Source organism: Micropterus dolomieu, linkage group LG08, assembly GCF_021292245.1.
Source record: "Micropterus dolomieu isolate WLL.071019.BEF.003 ecotype Adirondacks linkage group LG08, ASM2129224v1, whole genome shotgun sequence".
Taxonomy (NCBI): Eukaryota; Metazoa; Chordata; class Actinopteri; order Centrarchiformes; family Centrarchidae; genus Micropterus; species Micropterus dolomieu.
Window position 1 is genome coordinate 22,813,275 of NC_060157.1, and position 18,653 is coordinate 22,831,927.

The 18,653-nt window shown below is 40.1% G+C and overlaps 3 protein-coding genes across 5 annotated transcripts in view; 1 reads left to right on the plus strand and 2 right to left on the minus strand.

Moving 5' to 3' along the window:
- Positions 1-18,653, minus strand: part of si:dkey-11f4.7 (piezo-type mechanosensitive ion channel component 2) — a 57,967-nt gene that overhangs the window by 26,091 nt on the left and 13,223 nt on the right.
- gnas (GNAS complex locus) overlaps positions 1-18,653 on the plus strand; it is a 66,666-nt gene that overhangs the window by 821 nt on the left and 47,192 nt on the right. The gene's annotated exons all lie outside the window — the stretch shown is intronic.
- On the minus strand, positions 936-7,853 carry LOC123975883 (protein O-linked-mannose beta-1,2-N-acetylglucosaminyltransferase 1-like). 2 transcript variants are annotated; one of them, XM_046057691.1, is made up of 9 exons: positions 7,679-7,853; positions 7,364-7,584; positions 6,146-6,248; positions 5,208-5,323; positions 3,699-3,764; positions 3,419-3,532; positions 3,200-3,317; positions 1,322-1,420; positions 936-1,172 (listed from the first exon to the last, which is right to left on the minus strand). In XM_046057691.1, the coding sequence occupies exons 2-9, from the start codon at positions 7,481-7,483 to the stop codon at positions 967-969; spliced, it is 942 nt and encodes a 313-aa protein (XP_045913647.1). In that variant the 5' UTR covers positions 7,484-7,584; positions 7,679-7,853; the 3' UTR covers positions 936-966. The 2 variants fall into 2 exon arrangements, with proteins under 2 accessions (XP_045913647.1, XP_045913648.1); XM_046057692.1 differs by having other exon boundaries at positions 7,731-7,848.

The window sequence follows — 18,653 nt, forward strand, 5'->3', positions numbered from 1 at the left end:
TTTGCATAAATGCATAAACAAATCTAACTTACAGTTGACTGAATGCTACAATATTATTTTATTTTTAACAATTTTTCTATTTTTATCTGTAAACCTCTTTGGTCGGTCCTTATTTTATTTTATCTGATAATAATAATAATAATAATAATCTTTATTTGTAGAGCACTTTTCAAAAACAAGTTACAAAGTGCTTTAACAAGTGTAAAGACAATAATACCCAAGAGACAATAATGCAAAAACAATACAAGATAAAAGCATGAAAACATTGAAAAGACTAAAATACACGTTTAAGATAAATATAAAATTAGTAAAATACACTAAAATAAAAGGGATAAAATGAAGTCAAATAAGATCGGGAAAGGCTCTCCTATAAAAGTATGTTTTAAGAAGGGACTTAAAAGAGTTCACTGACTCAGCCGACCTGATTTCCTCGGGCAGGCTGTTCCAGAGCCTCGGGGCCCTGACAGCAAACGCTCTGTCCCCTTTAGTTTTCAGTCGAGACTCTGGAACAGACAGCAGACCTCTGCCCGAGGATCTCAAGGTACGTGCTGGTGTGTATGGGACTAAAAGGTCAGAAATATAACAAGGCGAGAGGCCATGAAGAGCTTTAAAAGTGATCAATAGAATTTTAAACTCAATTCTAAAACATACTGGGAGCCCTCGTTTGACTAAAACAATCATATTGAGGCGGACACAGTTCAGCTAGCTGGCTATAGTCATTCATTTACATAAGTTTCCAATGTAAGTGAGGTGGACAGACCTTGCTCTGTGCAAAAGCATCGACCACCAATTCTCTTCCATTAAAAAAAAAAAAATTCCTTTATTAGATTTTCAACTATGTTTACTGTGTAGCTATAAAATACCATACCGAGGCCCTTACCAAGATGGTTTTAATGTCACATGATGTTAAAAATTTCATATTAAGACTCTAAAATTTAAAATGTAAAATGAGTGTAGCTTAGCTCCCTACTTACTATAGGCACTTCTGTCCTCTATTATGTGCAGCTCAATAAAACAAACAGTCCAAAAAAACCCAAGTCTTACAGGGTCAGGGTTGAACTCTATGGGCGCCGGGTCTTTGCAGCTGCAGATGCTGCCGTATCCTTCCACTTTGCTGCAGAAGATCTTCCTCCTCCTGTTCAGCTCGGTGTCTGCCCAGTGACACTCTGCCTCTGCAGGATGGACGATCACATTCAGTTCGTTACTGAGTGAGTACAGGCAGGTGGGAAGGTGCAGCTCAGAATGTTGGCCATAAAGGGGCATCGCAACATGATCAGTTAGACATATTTTACAATTGAGCATATGAGATTCTGTTTCCTACCTTCAGAGGCAGTGAGCTGCACCTCAGTCTTCAGCAGTACCGGGTCTCCCCAGGTGGACAGAGCTGGAGACTTTGAGTGCTTTTCTCCGTACAACTGACCTGGAACCCCAAACACACACACACACACACACACACACACGATCTCATAAAGCAATACAGACAATAGCCATGTTTCCATCTAATTGTCCTGCAAATTTAAAGCGTACTTTTGAAATGTCGCAAAAAAGGAAAAAAATATAGATATTGCTAAATATGTGCGTTTCCATCAGCTGTTTGGAGCAAATAAACCAGGCTATTGCAAGCGTGGTTACGTCAGTAGTTGACGTTACACATGACTGTAATAAACAAAACGTATTGCTTCCAAACCAGAAACCAAACTAGTCGCATGAACCTGAGGGCCACTGATCTTAGAAAAATGGAGAGAGGTCCTCAGAAATGCGTTTCAAGCGGGCAATTTGCAACCAGCCATGTCTCCGCACGTCATGGGAATATCCGGTGTTATGCAGAGTTTTGCATGCACCTCTAAACAATGCTTTTAAATGCTACAATGTTCTTTGTCTACCTGACCTCTTTTCTTAGCACAAAATGAGCGTTACCAACTCGAGCGGGCAAGACAGCAGAAACAGCTGATCAGTCATGAGTTACAAGTTCGCTACGTTAACTTATTCAGCAAAAGTGTTTCCATCTCCCATCTATACTCTTTTTTGACAAAGGCAAAAACCACCTCAAGCGAGCGTAAAACCTTTTTTGTGAAATTAAGGGGTTTTTTTTCTCCCCTCTAATTTTGCCGTTTCTGTCAACGTTTTCTAATGAGACACTTCAAAATACGCATGAAAAAAAGTTGACGGAAACACGACTAATCCAGTCATTTTAGTTTGAGTTACTGAATCATCAAATCAGAGGCCAAAAATGCACTAAGAGAAGGATTTTACAACTTTAAAACACAGCAACAATCATTTGTAATTCATAATCACTGACTCAGATATTTTATGACCTGCCTTTAGTTGACAAACTTTTGTGATGTGCCATTGTTGAGTACTTTTTATTTTAAATCTTGTTTCATTTTTTGTGTTACTCTGTACTTTGGTGGACACTGCGATGTGATTGGGATGCTTATTTGACCATGTTGTGATCTTGGTGGCATTTCAATGAACTGTTCAGCCTGAGCTCATTGATTAATGTGTTGTTTTTAACAATGACCTGCCAAGGGACTGCGGATGTGAATTAGCTCGAAGCAAATGGAAATGTTTATGTTTTAATGGACGCTTTTAAATAATTAAATTAAATTCTATCCTCCGTAAATGAGGTAAAGTAATCACCAATATCAAGCAGATATGTGTGCTTGGCTTATTGAACTGCAGTATCTGCTGATGTTCTCTAGACAGCATAATCTTACTAGTGTTTCCTGCCATGTTCTGCAATATCCTTAATAAACTGCTGGCAAAGTCAATGGTCAGTAATCATTGAATGCAATAAGCAATTATGTAATAAAATTAAATATGCTTTACTTAAGCTTTACTCAAACAATGAAGGACAACTGGAGTAAGATTGACATTTGAACCACAAATAAAATTATATAAAAATGTTGTCAGCTAAATAGCCTGCCGTTGATATGCTTTTCTGGAAGATGTAATTTGGATGAAACTGAACAGACGCTTAAAACAAACGCTGATCGATTTTGTATCTCCAAAATGATCTTCAGTTTGCTTTTAAATCTGATGTGGATCAAGAAAGCTGTTCACTTCCGTTGGATTGGGGTGGAAGGAAAATCTCAAAACATCAGTATCAATAAAATCACCAGTAGGGTGAGCGATGGCTGAGCACAAAGCCATTCAACAGGAGTTACGTCTACTTGAAAGAGAAGGTTTGCTCCTCTACCTCCTTTCTTCACCACCAGAGTCCACATGTCCCTCCAGCTGAGGTTGAGGGACACCTGGCTGCCCAGACTCTTCAGCAGGTTCTTCGCAGCATCCTTCAGGTGGAACGTACCCTCGTCCTGCAGGACATAAACACGCTTTTCCAATCATTCATTGACACATTAATATAACTACAATCACTCTTATCCAATTCATCATTGAAACAGTGGCAGTGATTGACCTTTATGGTGAAGATGAGAACTCGACCCCTGGTCACCATGTTGAGGAAGAGGATCATGGCTTCGTCCTCATGGGGAGAGTAGGTGTCAAAAATCCTCTTGGCCATCACATGACCCTGAGACACACAACAGACAGTGACTGATTTATCTGACTTTTCTAATTTGACCCCCATTAAACTAAAAATTATTATTATTATTGGACTGTATTTTTTTTCAATTTTCTTCCATCGCGCCACAAAACTGAAATGAAAGAAAAGTCATGTGTTAACATTAAATGCTTACCGTTGCCTGGTTGAGAACTATCACGTGGATGCCTCTGCCCTGCTCCCGCATGTCATCCTCCAGCACCTGCAGGAGACGAAAAAGATACGTATTTTACCTGCAGGACTACATACAGCACTTACATGTTTAAAAGGAGTGAATCCTTTTATTTCCCATCACATCCCAACTGAGAAGATCTCATCTCTAGTACGTAGAAAATTCTAGTGAGTGTTTAGCCTTCTTTTTAGCTCAAACATGGGGGTGGATACATAAATGAACAATGAACTGTGATTTAGGGTGACAACCTAACTCCACCCATCATATACGACCGCTCCTGACTGGGGTAGCTATCAAAGCAAGGTGTGTGTTTTCACAGGTTTACTAGCTGGATTCCAGGAATGTGTTCAACGTCTAATTTGTTCATTTAACCCATATCCTCCTCCTCCTCCTCCTGGTCGAACAGGTGAGGGTGGTGTGTCCCCTGCAGCTCCCCAGCGCCATATCACGTCATCGTATTCACAAAGCCTCGCCCACTGGTGAGAGATCCAATCACCATCTAAAGGATTTGATTTGAATTCCTCTCGTAACTAAACCCCATTAACATAACAGAGGATTATGTCACTTAGTTCATAGTTCTGTCCGCGTTTCTGTCACCTGCCTCAGACCGAGCAAAATGTAAAACACACGCTAACTAAACCACACGGTAATTTTGGGTAAGTAAGAACATTTCTACGCACACATTAGTGAATGTTAAAAACAAGCAGTAATCCACTTTAGTTGTTAGTAAAACGAAAAGAGAGATCTCAGAATGAAGACTCTAATCCCTCTCTGCTCAGGAAAACTGTGGACACAGCTACAGGACAAAAGTAAATCTTAGTTCAAACGAACACACATTGTACCTGCTATCAGGTTTTGATGTACCCTTGATGTACCCAACACTTGTTGGATGTTTCTTTTCTTTAAATCTTTCTTCTATGATAGATGTGATCTATCTATCTATCTATGGCAAAGGTGAAGTAGGAGGTCGGTCTGTGAACTGAGATGTTTACAAAAGACATACTGATATGAATAGGTTTAAGGTTTGCCTTCATTGACTCTTCCAAATAAGCCTCTCTGGTCATCTGACTGCTCGTGTCTCTTGCCTCATTAGACTTCTTTTCAGCAACGGTAAATGCTCTGTACTTTCTAGTCTTTCCGACGTCTCACAAAAAAAACTTTACACTAAATCCCATTCACACACTGATGACCAGAGGCTAGGGAGACAACAAGAAACTGAAATAAAACCATTCACATATGCCATCGGGAGCAATTTGAGGTTCAGTTTCTTGCCCAAAGACACAATCCGGGGAATCGAACCACCAACCTTCTCATTAGTGGACGACCATTCGTACCCCCGAGCAGCCCAATGTTCCCAGATGTCAGAAATTAACTTGTTACTGACTGAAATGACAGCCAAAAATGAGTGAAGAAAATAAGACCCAACCAGAATCACTGATTTTTACTGGGCACCAGTCAGTCAGTTGAACTCACAGTGGTGCCGTCCACTGCCACGTAGACCTTGGAGCGGCTGGAGTACACCTCAATGTCCAGGACCTTGCGTCCATTAGCCGGCCTGCGTGGTGTCTCCATGTTGGGTATTGCATCCTCTATACGAGCATAAGACCAAGATTAGGGACTCCACAGTAAAGCCTGCTGAGATGCGATACATTTTCACAACCGTGTCTCAAATAGTAACAAAAAAAACATGTGTGAACAATTTGCAAAGCAACACACATCTCTGTTATCATGCTCGAAGTTTTGCCCACAACAACAGACATGGAGAAGTCAGGATAATGTGAGATTTATACTTTGTTAAAGCTCTTTTAAATCAGCCAGACCCACCCACAGGTCCATCTTTACATTCGCATACTGAGACAAATCATCGTTCAAGATCACTGAACCTCTAGGAAACGCATCTCAGTGGACACCCTGAAGTTTCCAAAGATACCAACGGAACGTTTAAGAGTTACAGAAAGGCCGATTTTATTGTCAAACCTTTCCTACTGCTAATATGCCAGTAAATTTCCCAGCTGGTCCTACGGAAACGCCAATTGTGCCAAAACCGAAATCTGAAACTAGACAGAAGTGTGACTCTGAAGGGTCAACTTGGGAGTGAAACCTTATGGATTGACCAGATATTGAGCTATGAGAGGTTATCTTGAAGGAAGAAGGAGGAGGGGGGGGGGGAGAGACCGATACATTTCTGACCACCCATGTCTGTTGTCAAGGCATCATGCAAATATTTAGTTATTTCAGGAGGTTGTACTTTGAGAAAAAGTTGGCCTGTCTGACCAAACAAAAAAAACCACTTAAATCAAACAAATGTGACCACAATAAAATGTCACAATCATATTTTAGCCTAATGCTCAAGCAGCAGTTGTGCTAGTCTAAAAATGTGTAACAGAATGAGCACTGGACATGTTTCTCACCGTATTCTTGAGCTGCTGCATCTTCATTAGCTACTCTTCTCGTGTCTAAGATGAGTTTAATGTTGACTATGACAGTTATCAGTAGAAACAGCACAGCACCGGCCTGTGGAAGGAGAAACAAAATACAGTGTTTCCTGAATATTTCTACTCCTTGGTTCAGTAGGACGTGCGGGTTAATGTTGCACACGGTGGTAGTCGACCAGCAGAGTCCGTACGGAGCTCCAATAACTCACTTTAGAAACTGCACATACTTCTCTGTGATCAATCAATCAACTCTACTAACTGTATTCTCCCATCACAGAATGAGAAAGCATTCATCTCTTTACCGCAACAAACATCTTGCTCATCAACAAAATCAAAAATGGCCAAATAGAAGAGATGTTAAAGAGAACAACTACCAAAGTATCAATGGTATGGCAAGATCAGATCACTAATGTGTAGCTGTTTAAGAAGTCAGATTACAATAATTAAACCCTCGGCAAAAACATAACTGAATAGGAGCTGATAAAAAGAAAGTATTAACGGAGGTTGGAAGCAGCAATGTTTCTTTTAACTTTTACTTTGAGAACATAAAACAATATTTAATATAAGTAGAGTTTCCATTTTGGACAGTTGAGCTAAAATGGTTTAATACATCCAAAACCAAATGGGAAAGAAGTATAACTATCATCCAGGGCTGCACGATTTAAATCATACAGTGATTGTTTTGACAGATTTTACGACATTCATGATTAGGGCGAATCACTTCTGTGTCACAATTTTCATTTTCACTATAAAAAAAAACTATTAAAATCTTGATGATACCACATTTGTTGTGGTGTCTACCTAGGGCTTGACAAAAAAAACCTATAACAATATGATTTTTTTCCGATAACAATATATCAAATGTTCAATAAACATTCAATAAATGCTTGATGTTATTCACTTGAATCATCCGTGAATTAGGATTTTTTTTTAATTACGTTCTCGTTGCTATTTTGTTGAGAAAAAAGGACTGAAAAAAAGCTTTGACCTAATTTGACATATCATAATTGTTTTGAATGCTCTTACTTCAGATTTGTGAAGTGATCCACTGTTTATAACTTTCACTCAGGAGCAAAAAAATCAGCCTTTAAACACGATTTGATACTCCTGAATTTTTCCTGTGTTTGTGCAGCAAAACAAACCAACACCAGAGTTGAGCTCCATCTTCAGAGACCCTGGTTTGGTTTTCTGTACCTGGCAGAACCGACGAATCGCCCTCTTGTTGGTTAGTTTGTATTTCCAGGTGAGGTACAAGCTTCTTTGTTGGCGGGGGATGAACGGCTTGGCTCGGGGATTGGGGGTCCAGGTCTCCATCCCGGACACCGACAGCTGCTGCCCTCCTCCACCTCCTGCAGTCGGGACATGCACAGCTCTCCACGATACCGCCGAGACGCGGCTGGCTCTCACATCGTCGTCTGAGAAAAGCCAAATAAATCACGACACCGGTCAGAAAATTAAGTTAGCTCATCACACGGTCAGGCTAACGACGGCTAGTTACTTCTAGCTCACCGACACACTGCAGCCGTCTCTGTTCTGCTGACACCTTAACGTTACTACTCACAGAGTCGTCAGTAAACCTCGCATTATCGTTTTAATCTCGCAGACTGCAGGTAAATCCAGCAAAGCAGCTTGTGCTTGCTGCTACATACATGCTACACGGTGTTTCTGTCGCAGAGCAAACGACGTCATCCAGCAGCAGCTTCTTCTTCTTTGGGTTTTTACGGCAGCTGGCATCCATTGAGTTGCATTACTGCCACCTTCAGGTTTTATTTACCCTTTGCTTCCATTCATACTAAATCTGCCTATATCTAATCCGGTCGCCCTCATTAAACCAAATATCCATTTCCTGCCCTCCACACTTTCTCCATACTCCAATAAACTTAAATATTTTTTTAAACTGTGTTATCATTTCTTGTCTTTCCTGAGTAAGTTTCCTGCATGTTATAAGAATATGTTCTTCTGTTTCAGCCTCCTGACATTGTTCACACATTGCTGTAGGGTGTTTTCCTGTAATTAAAAGTGTGCTGTTATGATTGCTATGCCCAATTCTCAGCCTACTTATTATCACCTGCTCTTTCCTCTTTGCTCCCCTACTTTGCTGTGGATTTCGTGTAAATGTCTCCCTTTTATTGCGTTATCCCAGCTCTGTTGCCATTGTTGCTTTACACTTCTCCACACTATGCCTTTCCCCTCTGATTTTGATAATTTAATGTTGACTTCAACATCTCCTTTTTTAACTGCTTTTGCCACCTGCTTTCTCATTTCCCTGAATTCCCAAGTGTGCAGGGACCCACAGGAATATGACATTTTTCCCCTGCCTAGCTATTCTTGATTTCATAAATAAGACTTCATAAAGCAAGTCCAGGTGACTTCTAGTTGTGCATGTCTTCATGCTTATAAGAGCTGACACAGAGTCACTACATATTCATGCACACATTTCTTCATCTCTTCATTAATGGCGGATTGCAAACAAACTTTTTGGTGCATACCGCCACCTACTGTACAAGAGTGTGTGCCATCGTTCTGCCATATTTGAGAATCAGAACAAGAGGAAATTATAACTGCTCCCAAGCTTCTCTTCTGATACAGATAAGCCACGCTCCAACTGATGCTTGACCAGTATTTATTTGTCCCGTTTCACAAATAATCTTCTTTTGACCAGAAAACACCGCGAAAAACTGAAACAAAATAATTACAAACACAATCACTTTCAGTATGAAATATAATCACAAAATATTCAATCAGTTCAAAAGAAAATAAGCACATACCGTGTGCGCCTTCTGCACAGAAATTTAGGAGCTGTTACAATCCTCCAATGTCAGTCTTCTGCAACTCTCTTTTGTTCCCTTTTAGCTTCTGATAGCAGCTTGACGATCAATTAGGCCTATTCTTATTTGATCCTGTGAGCCCAGCATGCTCTTCAAACAATAGGTTTCACTATTACTCAAGAGAAACCTTATCATAGTTGAAAAACTATAATTCTGAACATGGTTACACAGTAAACAAGTACTTTTTACTGCCACTGCTACAGAAATCTTGCGTAGTTGCGCACGTTGCATATCAAGGCATAAAGGAATAGACATAATAATAGAAGTTCTTAAATAAAGAAATACATAAATATAAAAAGTATAAATAAAAAATATATATAAATTATGGATGTATACAATTTTTACATCATGAATAAATAGAAGCAGAATTGCAGCAAAGAATATTACACATTCAATAATAAATAAAGATTATTTCATAGAATGTGAAGTATTGCACTACAAGGTCCAGTTTGATAACTAAGGAACTAAAGTGTCTCTGTGTGAGACACTTTGAGGGAGGAGTTGAAGAGTTTGATGGCCACAGGCGGGAATGACTTCCTGTGGTGCATTTTGGAGGGATGAGTCTTGCACTGAGAGTTCTCCTGTGTTTGACCAGCACGTCATGGAGTGGGTGGGAGACGTTGTCAAAGATGACACGTAGCTTGGACAGCATCCTCCTCTCTGACACCGCCGACAGAGAGTCCAGGTCCACACCCACAATGTCACTGATCATTTCAATACCTTTCTTCTGGATTACTACTTTTCCTTCTCCTTTTCCTAGTGGATTTGGACCTGTTATTTTTTGGCATAATGCCTCTTTGGCTAGTTTGTCTGAACCCTCATTGCCTTTCACTCCCTCATGTGCTGGCACCTCAACAACTGAACATCTTCGCCACCCTTTTTATTGGCGGTTGGCAAACAATGACCGCCACCAACTGGGGCAGTCATTGTTTGGAGTGTAGATGAGAATGGTGGTCCCTAAACATTATTTAAAATAAACAACTAATATCCTCTCACTCATATCAGTTAGTGTAAGATACTTAAATAAGATTTGTTTTGTAGAATATAGATCAAAGTGTACTTTGATCTTTTAGAGGTTTTAAATAAGTTGCTTTTTCTTCTTCTTCATATTTCTGACGTCTACGTCCTTCCAGCACATCTCATCTGTCCTCTGATCTCTGTAAATGTATCATCTTTTGACACAGAAAAGTGTTTTTACAGGCTACAACACAAGACAGAAGTGTGTTATGGTTATATGACTAGGAATGAAGTCAGACTGCACGTCATAAATCTAAAGACTTTAGACTTGATAAAATAAAAATTGTATATGTGTATATGGGTGACTCACAACTTTACCTGGACCTTAGCCCTTTTAGTTTTTGCCTTTGGGTTTGGAATTACCTGAAATATCGTGTTGCCCAAAGATTGAAATTTTGTTCTAAATACAAAGTTTGCAGTGATTTAACTCTTCATTTTCCCTCTACTTCCTAACTACAGATATACCTTGAACCACAGCCAATCATGTTGCTCCAGCAGGAAGGAAAGTGCAGGACTTGGATCTTGGATCTGGACTTTATAGCAAAAACGTGAGACTTAATTGACACCTGGTGACTGTGTCCCAACTTTGCTAAAAGACGAAACTTGAAGGTGAGAAAGTTTCGGTTCTATTTCTGTAAAACTGAGCTTCACGCAGATCCGTTGAGTCATGACTGGTTGTGCTCGTCCAGTATGACAGACATATGGCTGTAGGTTTCTATATCTATGAAAAGAAAGTCCACTGAGTCCAAATCCAGTGCTCGACATTACAACATTTACAACACTGTGTAGAGGTTGAACATTACTGATTTTATGGAGCCGCACCCAAAGCAGCAGCGTACATAAAGTGCAGGAACCAGAGACGAGTGTTTAGAAAACTACAAGTTACAGCTGGATGATGAGGTGAGTATCAATTTCAATTGAACAATATTGCCAAAGCTTCAGTACTCAGTATCTGCTTCAGTTTGTCATATTTTTACTAGATTAACAACGTTACAGATGAGACATTATGGATTGGATGCCTTCACTTGCCTCTTTCTTCCTTCCTTTTGTGTTCATTTCTTATCTCAATTGTTCTTTTTCTTATTTCTTCTGTTCTTAATTTCCTGCATTTCCTGCAGAAGGAAGGAAGGGAAACAGTTGGAACAACTTTCAAAACTTACAGTGGTTTGAAAAAGTGTTTGCCCTCTTTCTGATGACTTATTTTTTTTGCATGTTTGTCACACTGAAATGTTTCAGATCAAACAAATTGAAAATGTTAGACAAAGATAACACAAGTACACACAAAATGCAGTTTTTAAATTAAGGTTTTTATTATTAAGGGGAAAAATCCAAACCTAAATGGCCCTTTGTGAAAAAGTAATTGCCCCCTAAACCTAAAACCTGGTTGGGGCGCCCTTAGCAGCAACAACTGCAATCAAGCGTTTGTGATAACTGCCAATGAGTCTTTTAAAGCGCTGTGGAGGAATTTTGGCCCACTCATCTTTGCAGAATTGTTGTAATTCAGCCGCATTGGAGGGTTTGAGCCTTTACCGCTTTTTTAAGGACATGCCACAACATCTCAGTCGGATTCAGGTCAGGACTTTGACTTGGCCGCTCCTTGTTTTGTATTTCTTAAGCCATTCAGAGGTGGACTTGCTGGTGTGTTTTGGATTATTGTCCTGCTGCAGAACTCAAGTGCAAACAGATGGCCGGACATTCTCCTTCAGGATTTTTTTGTAGACAGCAGAGTTACTTTTACACCAGATGTAATGGGACACACACCTTCCAAAAAGTTTAACTTTCCCAAAAGTCTTGGGGATCATCAAGAAATTTTCTGGCAAAATTGAGTCAAGCCTATATTTGTATATTTGCTCAGCAGTGGTTTTCAAACTCTGCATGCAGGCCATTTTTGCCCAGTCTCTTTCTCATGGTGGAGTCATGAACACTGACCTTAAGTGAAGCCTGCAGTTCTTTGGATGAGGTTTGTTTGTGACGTCTTCGCTGCTCTCTTGGGGAAATTTTGGACAGCCGGCCACTCCTGGGAAGGTTCACCACTGTTACATGTCTTCGCCATTTGTAGATAATGGCTCTCACTTTGGTTTGCTGGAGTCCCAAAGCTTTAGAAATTACTTTATAACCTTTTCCAGACTGATAAATCTCAATTACTCTGTTTCACATTTGTTCCTGAATTTCTTTGGATTGCAGCATGATGTCTAGCTTTTGAAGATCTTTTGGTCTACTTCACTTTGTCAGGCAGGTCCTATTGAAGTGATTTCTTGATAATAGGTGTGGCAGTAACCACAGCTTTCCAAAGATGTGATAAATCACAGATGAGTAATGTTTTAGGGGGGGGCGCTATTTTCACACAGGGCTATTTAGGTTTGGATTTTTTCCCCTTAATAATAAAAAACTTCGTTTAAAAACTGCATATTGTGTTTACTTCAGTAGTCTTTGTCTTATATTTCAATTTGTTTGATCTGAAACATTTCAGTGTGACAAAAATAAGACATCAGAAAGAGTGCAAACACTTTTTTAAACCACTGTAAGTTTTGAAAGTTGTTCCAACTATTTTCTTCCTTCCTTCCTTCCTTCCTGCCTTCCTGCCTTCCTGCCTTCCTGCCTTCCTTCCTTCCTGCCTTCCTTCCTTCCTTCCTTCCTTCCTTCCTTCCTGCCTTCCTGCCTTCCTGCCTTCCTGCCTTCCTTCCTTCCTTCCTTCACATGAGATGAACAGTGATTGTACAAACACAGAACACCACAGAGAAAATTATTTAACTGCTCATGTAATTTAATAATTGACCTTTAAAACCTCCATCAGTGCTCTTCAGAGTCAGTCAACACTGGAGGACAAACTGGAGGCCCTGGAGTGCCACTTCACCTGGGATCTGGGCCCCAGCAGGGCCAAACTTTTCAGACTCAGAGATGAGCTGGAGGACATCGGCACCGAGGAGGGGTACAGCTGGCTGGGTCACATTTACAACCTGCAGGGGTACGTCCACTGCCAGCTGGGGTTCACCGATGACGCCTTGCGTTACTTCAGCATGGCTGCAGAGGCCTTCCGCCAGATGAGAAACACCGTCTCAGATGAGGGTCCCTGGTTAGTGGTGAACTCTGGAAACATGGCTTGGCTGCACCACCACCTGGGAAAACAAGCAGAGTGTCAGACTTACTTGACAAAGGTCGACGCCCTGATGAATGAATATCCATCTCCATCCCAGGACGAGCTCCATCCGGAGATCTACGCTGAGAAAGCCTGGACCCTGATGAAGTTTGGCACAGACAAAAAGCTTCTGGCTGCAGATTACTTCCAGAGAGCAATCAGGATGCAGCCGGACATCGTGGAGTGGCACACCAGCCATGTGTTAGCGTTAGTCAGTGACTTTAATCACGGCAACAAAGAGCTGAAGGCTGACATCTTAAAGAAAATGAAAATTGCCAAGGAACACGATCCAGAGAACTTGTACCTTGCTGCTGTTTACCTTGAGGCATGTGCTAGAAAAGGGGAAAACATTGAAGATAAAGCACGTGAGTTAGCCAGAAAGATTTTAAGAAAGCCCATCAGCAGCTACAGCGGTATAAAACCATTACTAAGACTGTACAGAATCTATTTATCTGCTCATGAGGCTATTGATTTGGCAGAAGAGGTTCTGGAAAGACATCCCGGTGAACGTTATCTGAAGAGTTGTGCTGCAATCTGCTACAAGTGGAGGATCTTTTCCTTCCAGGACAATCCCCTGGAAGGCAGCATGATCGAGAGAGCAATCAGTCTCTGTACGGATGTGATTTCTCTTTACCCCCATTCTTCACTGAAAATGAAAATAGATCTTGCAAACATATATGCAAAGTCCAATCAGCAAGATGAAGCTGACCAGATATTCAATGAACTGCTAGAAAGTGATCTGGATCCTGCAGAGAAACAGATGCTTTACAACTACTACGCAAAACATGTGCATTTCAATCGAAAGGAGATCCACAAGTCAATAGAATATCACATGAAGGCAGCAGAGATACCGGTAAAATCACACAATCGCGAGAACAGCATCAGAATTCTGGAGAGGATTAAAGAAAGAAACAGAAATCGAATGTGTAGAGAGATAGAGGAGTTTCTGGCTAACCTGCAAAACTAACTCTGTCTATTAAAGAGGCAAGATTTATTGTGCTGACCAACTGAGTGTTTGTAACAACATCAGGTACAGGTGTATCACTACAAGTGACCCCATTCACTTTCTTTTCACATTATCATTTGATACATTATTATTAAACTATTGATTGTTGCTGCTTTAAAGGTGATGACATTTACAAAAAAATGATTCATTCAAATGATTTCTGTCTTTGTGAGTGCTTATCTCACCACTCAGGTTGCCTAAAGTAGTAAAATCCATAAATGCTATTACAACAATTATTAAATAAATATTTTTCTGTTCATTTCAAAGAAAATCACAACTGTTTTTGCATGCACTGGATTTTGTTTATAGTCTTTTGTGGTGAATGCTAGTTGTCTTAGTCTGTTTATGTTTGTATTTATTATGCTGACCTCTAGAAAGTGGATTAAGCCAGGATTTTCCAGTTATTCTGGCCTAATTTAGCAATCGGTTTCATGAAAGCAGTGGCACAAGTTACTATGGAGATTAATTCTGTTCAGCTATCCTGCTCCAGACCAGGCTAACATGGTGGTGCTTTATCTGTTCAGTCAGCAGTAACTCTGATCAGAAACCTATGTGGTTTGTTTTTACATATCCGTATTTAATAATAAAAGATTGTGTGTTACTCGTCCATTTGTATGTATTTTATTTGGCATTGGTAGCACTTTCATAAATATAGACATTTTCACTGTAAATGGTTCACAGTGGTTCACTGAAGTATCCTGTACATTCCTGAAAAAACAGGGTGGAGACACCACAATGTTGTTTGACCTTTTCTTTAGCTTGGATCATTTTTCTGCTGGGAGCTTGGGAGAGATAAAAATAACAGCGATTAATACATTGTGTTACAGTCATGCTTACAGCGTGCAATGAAATGATCACTTCTCTTTTTGTTGTTTCTGGATTTCCAAGTCCAATTTCCTCAGTGTCTCTTCTTATCTCTATATCTAGGTCCACCCATTTGTTTTGCGCTGTAGCCTATTTCAGCTCCTACAAAGAGAGTTGCATTATGGGTCTGTTTGTAGTTAGTTAGAATTGTTAGTCATTGTTTAGTTAGCCTAATTTAACTGCGGGTAATGAGTTTTGCCACTACTGAGGAAATATAGTCACAAGTATAGTCAAGTCTCAAGAGTATCCTGATGTCTTTACTGCACAACCAGGTAGAAAATCTGGACTAGTGTGAAAGCGATTTGTACATTCTTTCCAAAGAAGCCTTTTCAAAAACAGGGGTTGGAAAAGAGGCATCCTCTTATAATCAGAGTCGACTAATGTTTGGGTTAATACGGTAGTGAAATGGTAGCTTTAAATATTTGTTAAGTGCACACATTTTACTGTTAAGCTGTTGCTCGACGTCACACATGCTGTACACATCGTACACAGAGAGAAATACAAAGCTTGTGTTATTTCAGTCAGGACAACTTCATCAAATACTTTATTTGCTTGCAATACGTTTGACGGTGTGGTTCTGTTCTGTGACTCCCTGCCTCTCCACATGCCTATGTGGAAAAACCTTTGGGCAGAGAAAACTCCTATTAATTGTGATTGTTCTGTTGTTCCACAAGGTGGTGCCATGTGACGTGAGATTGTGGGAAAATAGGTGCTTTTGACTTCATGCGGCGCTGCGCAGAGCTGATGGTGTTCAATGGGAATGGATAACATGTGTATCTGTGCAATGGTACAGTGTTTCACGTTTGTTTGGATTTATATTTAAGCCTGATGCCCTGGAGAAGATAGAAATTATGTATAAAGCTTGATCATATATCTCTACTACCTCCATGAGCCCATGTCAATCTGTGTCACTTTTATTTTCAGTTGCCTTCCCTAGAACTATATTTATCAGCACCATTACTCCTGCTGAGTGAGAAGTTCCATGAGAGAAAAAATGTCATCTTCCCATTGTTGTTTCCAAAATCTTTCATCTGCTATTCCTGAATGAGTCTCCTGTAGAAGAATCTAATTTGCCAGGGCTCAAATAGCTGTCCATCAATCATTGCATGCCCCTCTCTCAGGAAGGCTTTTACCATTGCGTCTTGCTTCTTGAACTTTTGGACACAACTTTGCACAGTCTTCCCTGAAATGGATATTCAGTTCTTTGCAAACTCTTGCATCTTTGGATTTCCAGATATCATTCCTGGCCGTCCGTTCTACAACCTGCATGATGATGGGCTTCTGCATTTTGTTATTTGATGCATCATTTTTCCATCCCAGGAGATTAACCGTGTCAACCACTCTGAGTTTATCCACCATCTATCTGTTCGGAGTTCAAAGCTTTTGAGGTGCTTTCTTGTTCGTCAAATCTGCCGAGTATTGCTTAGACAGCTTCGTATGAGTGTTCTTTGTTGATTTCTTTATCATGTCTTTTCATATTTTTTATTATTATTTTTATATCTTGATTTTCTTGGGGTCAGGGCTGGGCAGCGGTATGTGTTCATTCACCAAAATACTTGTACTTTCTTCCATCTTCTCAATCTTATCTGCCTTATTAGCTTGTTTCTTATCTATAGCTGCAGTCTAAAACGTACTTGGTGCTATTGTGATGGCCTTGGTTGCTTAGCGTCAATTGATTTTGAAACAAGATTTAGGACACAAAATATCTTACTCTCTCAGAGGAGATAATAATAATAATAATAATAATAATAATAATAATAATAATGAAATAGAAAGTTTAAAGGCCTTAAAAGTAATAACATCAGTTGTATTCCTGGGTTGTTTTATTGCCTCAGATGATAAAACTGCCCTTATTCTATATTTTGTTCTTGTCAACAAATCCTATTTAAAATACTAAAACCTACAATGTGTTTATCTACTAACAAGTATTGTGTGTATCATCACAGCCTGATGGCTCTTCTCCCTCTGACACTATTAAAACCATCAGTGAGCCTCGCTGTTTCACTGGGTCACATGTTCCTTCATCACTATGAACACACACACTGTAGTTTATTCTGACTCAGTCCCACATACACCGTCCTGCTGCCCCAAATACTCTTTAGAGCACCACATGTGGATTCATCTGCAACTAATAGTCCCCATAGTCTTTAAGTTTTACCTCTTCATTAGGAACCAATAGGCTTAGAGTATCACACTGAATTGTCATTTTGTTTCACCACATCGTGTTTTCATGTTACCCGACTTCTGTTTGGAAAGGTTTATTATTTTGTTCTAACCAATCAGCAGCAAGTCACATGTAAGTTCACAACAGTGTGTCTAGCTGCATTGATCTCTTTCATGATTGCTGCCATTTTCCTGGCCCCGTCTTTTGTCAGTTTTCTGGTGCTGGCACTGGAACATAACATCCTCCTTCTTATTCCTGCCTGCAAACCTCTGGTTGGCTCTGTTGTGTCTTCCAAATGGTGCAAACAGCCACCAATGAGCACAACACCAGACCTACAGTATTTGAATCACTGAAATCATCATAGATGTAGGCAGCGACTCAAAGGTCTGGAACCAGGCTTGGCTAGGAGCTCAGTGTCACCGACAGGACCGAGGAGTCAGAAAGAATCAGAGACAACTAACACATTGTTGGTTTTAGTCTTTCTGTGGAATTTGTTGACAATAACAAAAATATAGAATACAAAACAAACCATATTCTTTGAAAAAAGAAGAGAAGAAAAAGAAGAAGAAGATTATATATGTTAGAGGGATGTTTGTGCATTCAAATGCATCGTGTACTCTCAGTGTTCACACACAGTTCACTGACAAACTGCCACTGTAGCATTACACATGACCGAATCTGCATCCTTATCAGGCGGTCATAGACCAAACAAACTCACAGCTGATATGAACCACACCCTTTATCTGATTATCATGTGTACAGAGGGATTGAACATTGTTTGCATCATAGTTTTATTACAGGTGACAAGTGTAAAGTAGTTTAGTTTATAGAGATGTGAAGCACCAAAGTTGGGAAAAAAGTTGATTTCCACTAATTTTACACATAAATGAGTTTTGCAGTCTGAGAGGAAACACTGTAAAACGTCATCTGTGGTTCTGTTTGCCAAGTCTGATAACAATAGCAGTTTATTTTGCCTTGGGCTTCAGTCAACAAGCCCTCTCTGTATTCTCTCCCAGCCTCCAGCAGCCACAGACTGACTCTACCTTTTTAATATAGGTTGAGCTGCTGAAGGTGGTGCCCACTTCCATTTTGCCCTGCATCCGCTGGAGAGGAAACATCTTTCAGAGCCAGGCCACACGATTAGTGTCTGCGATGCCCACTGGTTACATTTTTCCCCTGTATGGGAAAAACCCTATAGCTCCAGGATGTGCACCACACCCTGCTACCTTTCCACACACCTTTCCTCCTTTCTGTTTATAGATGCTGCAGCCTTAAAACAACACGTTTGTTACACAGTCAAAACTTGACTTTTAGTTTCAGTTTGCAGAGAAAAAAAAAGATATCCGATGTTCCAGCGGCTATTTACAATGCATGTAGGTCTACACAAGACCCAGAGCTACGTTACTATTAGTTACATTACATCAAAGTCCTTTTAGGCAAGTCCTGCCACTCGGCCGCCATCTTGGCAA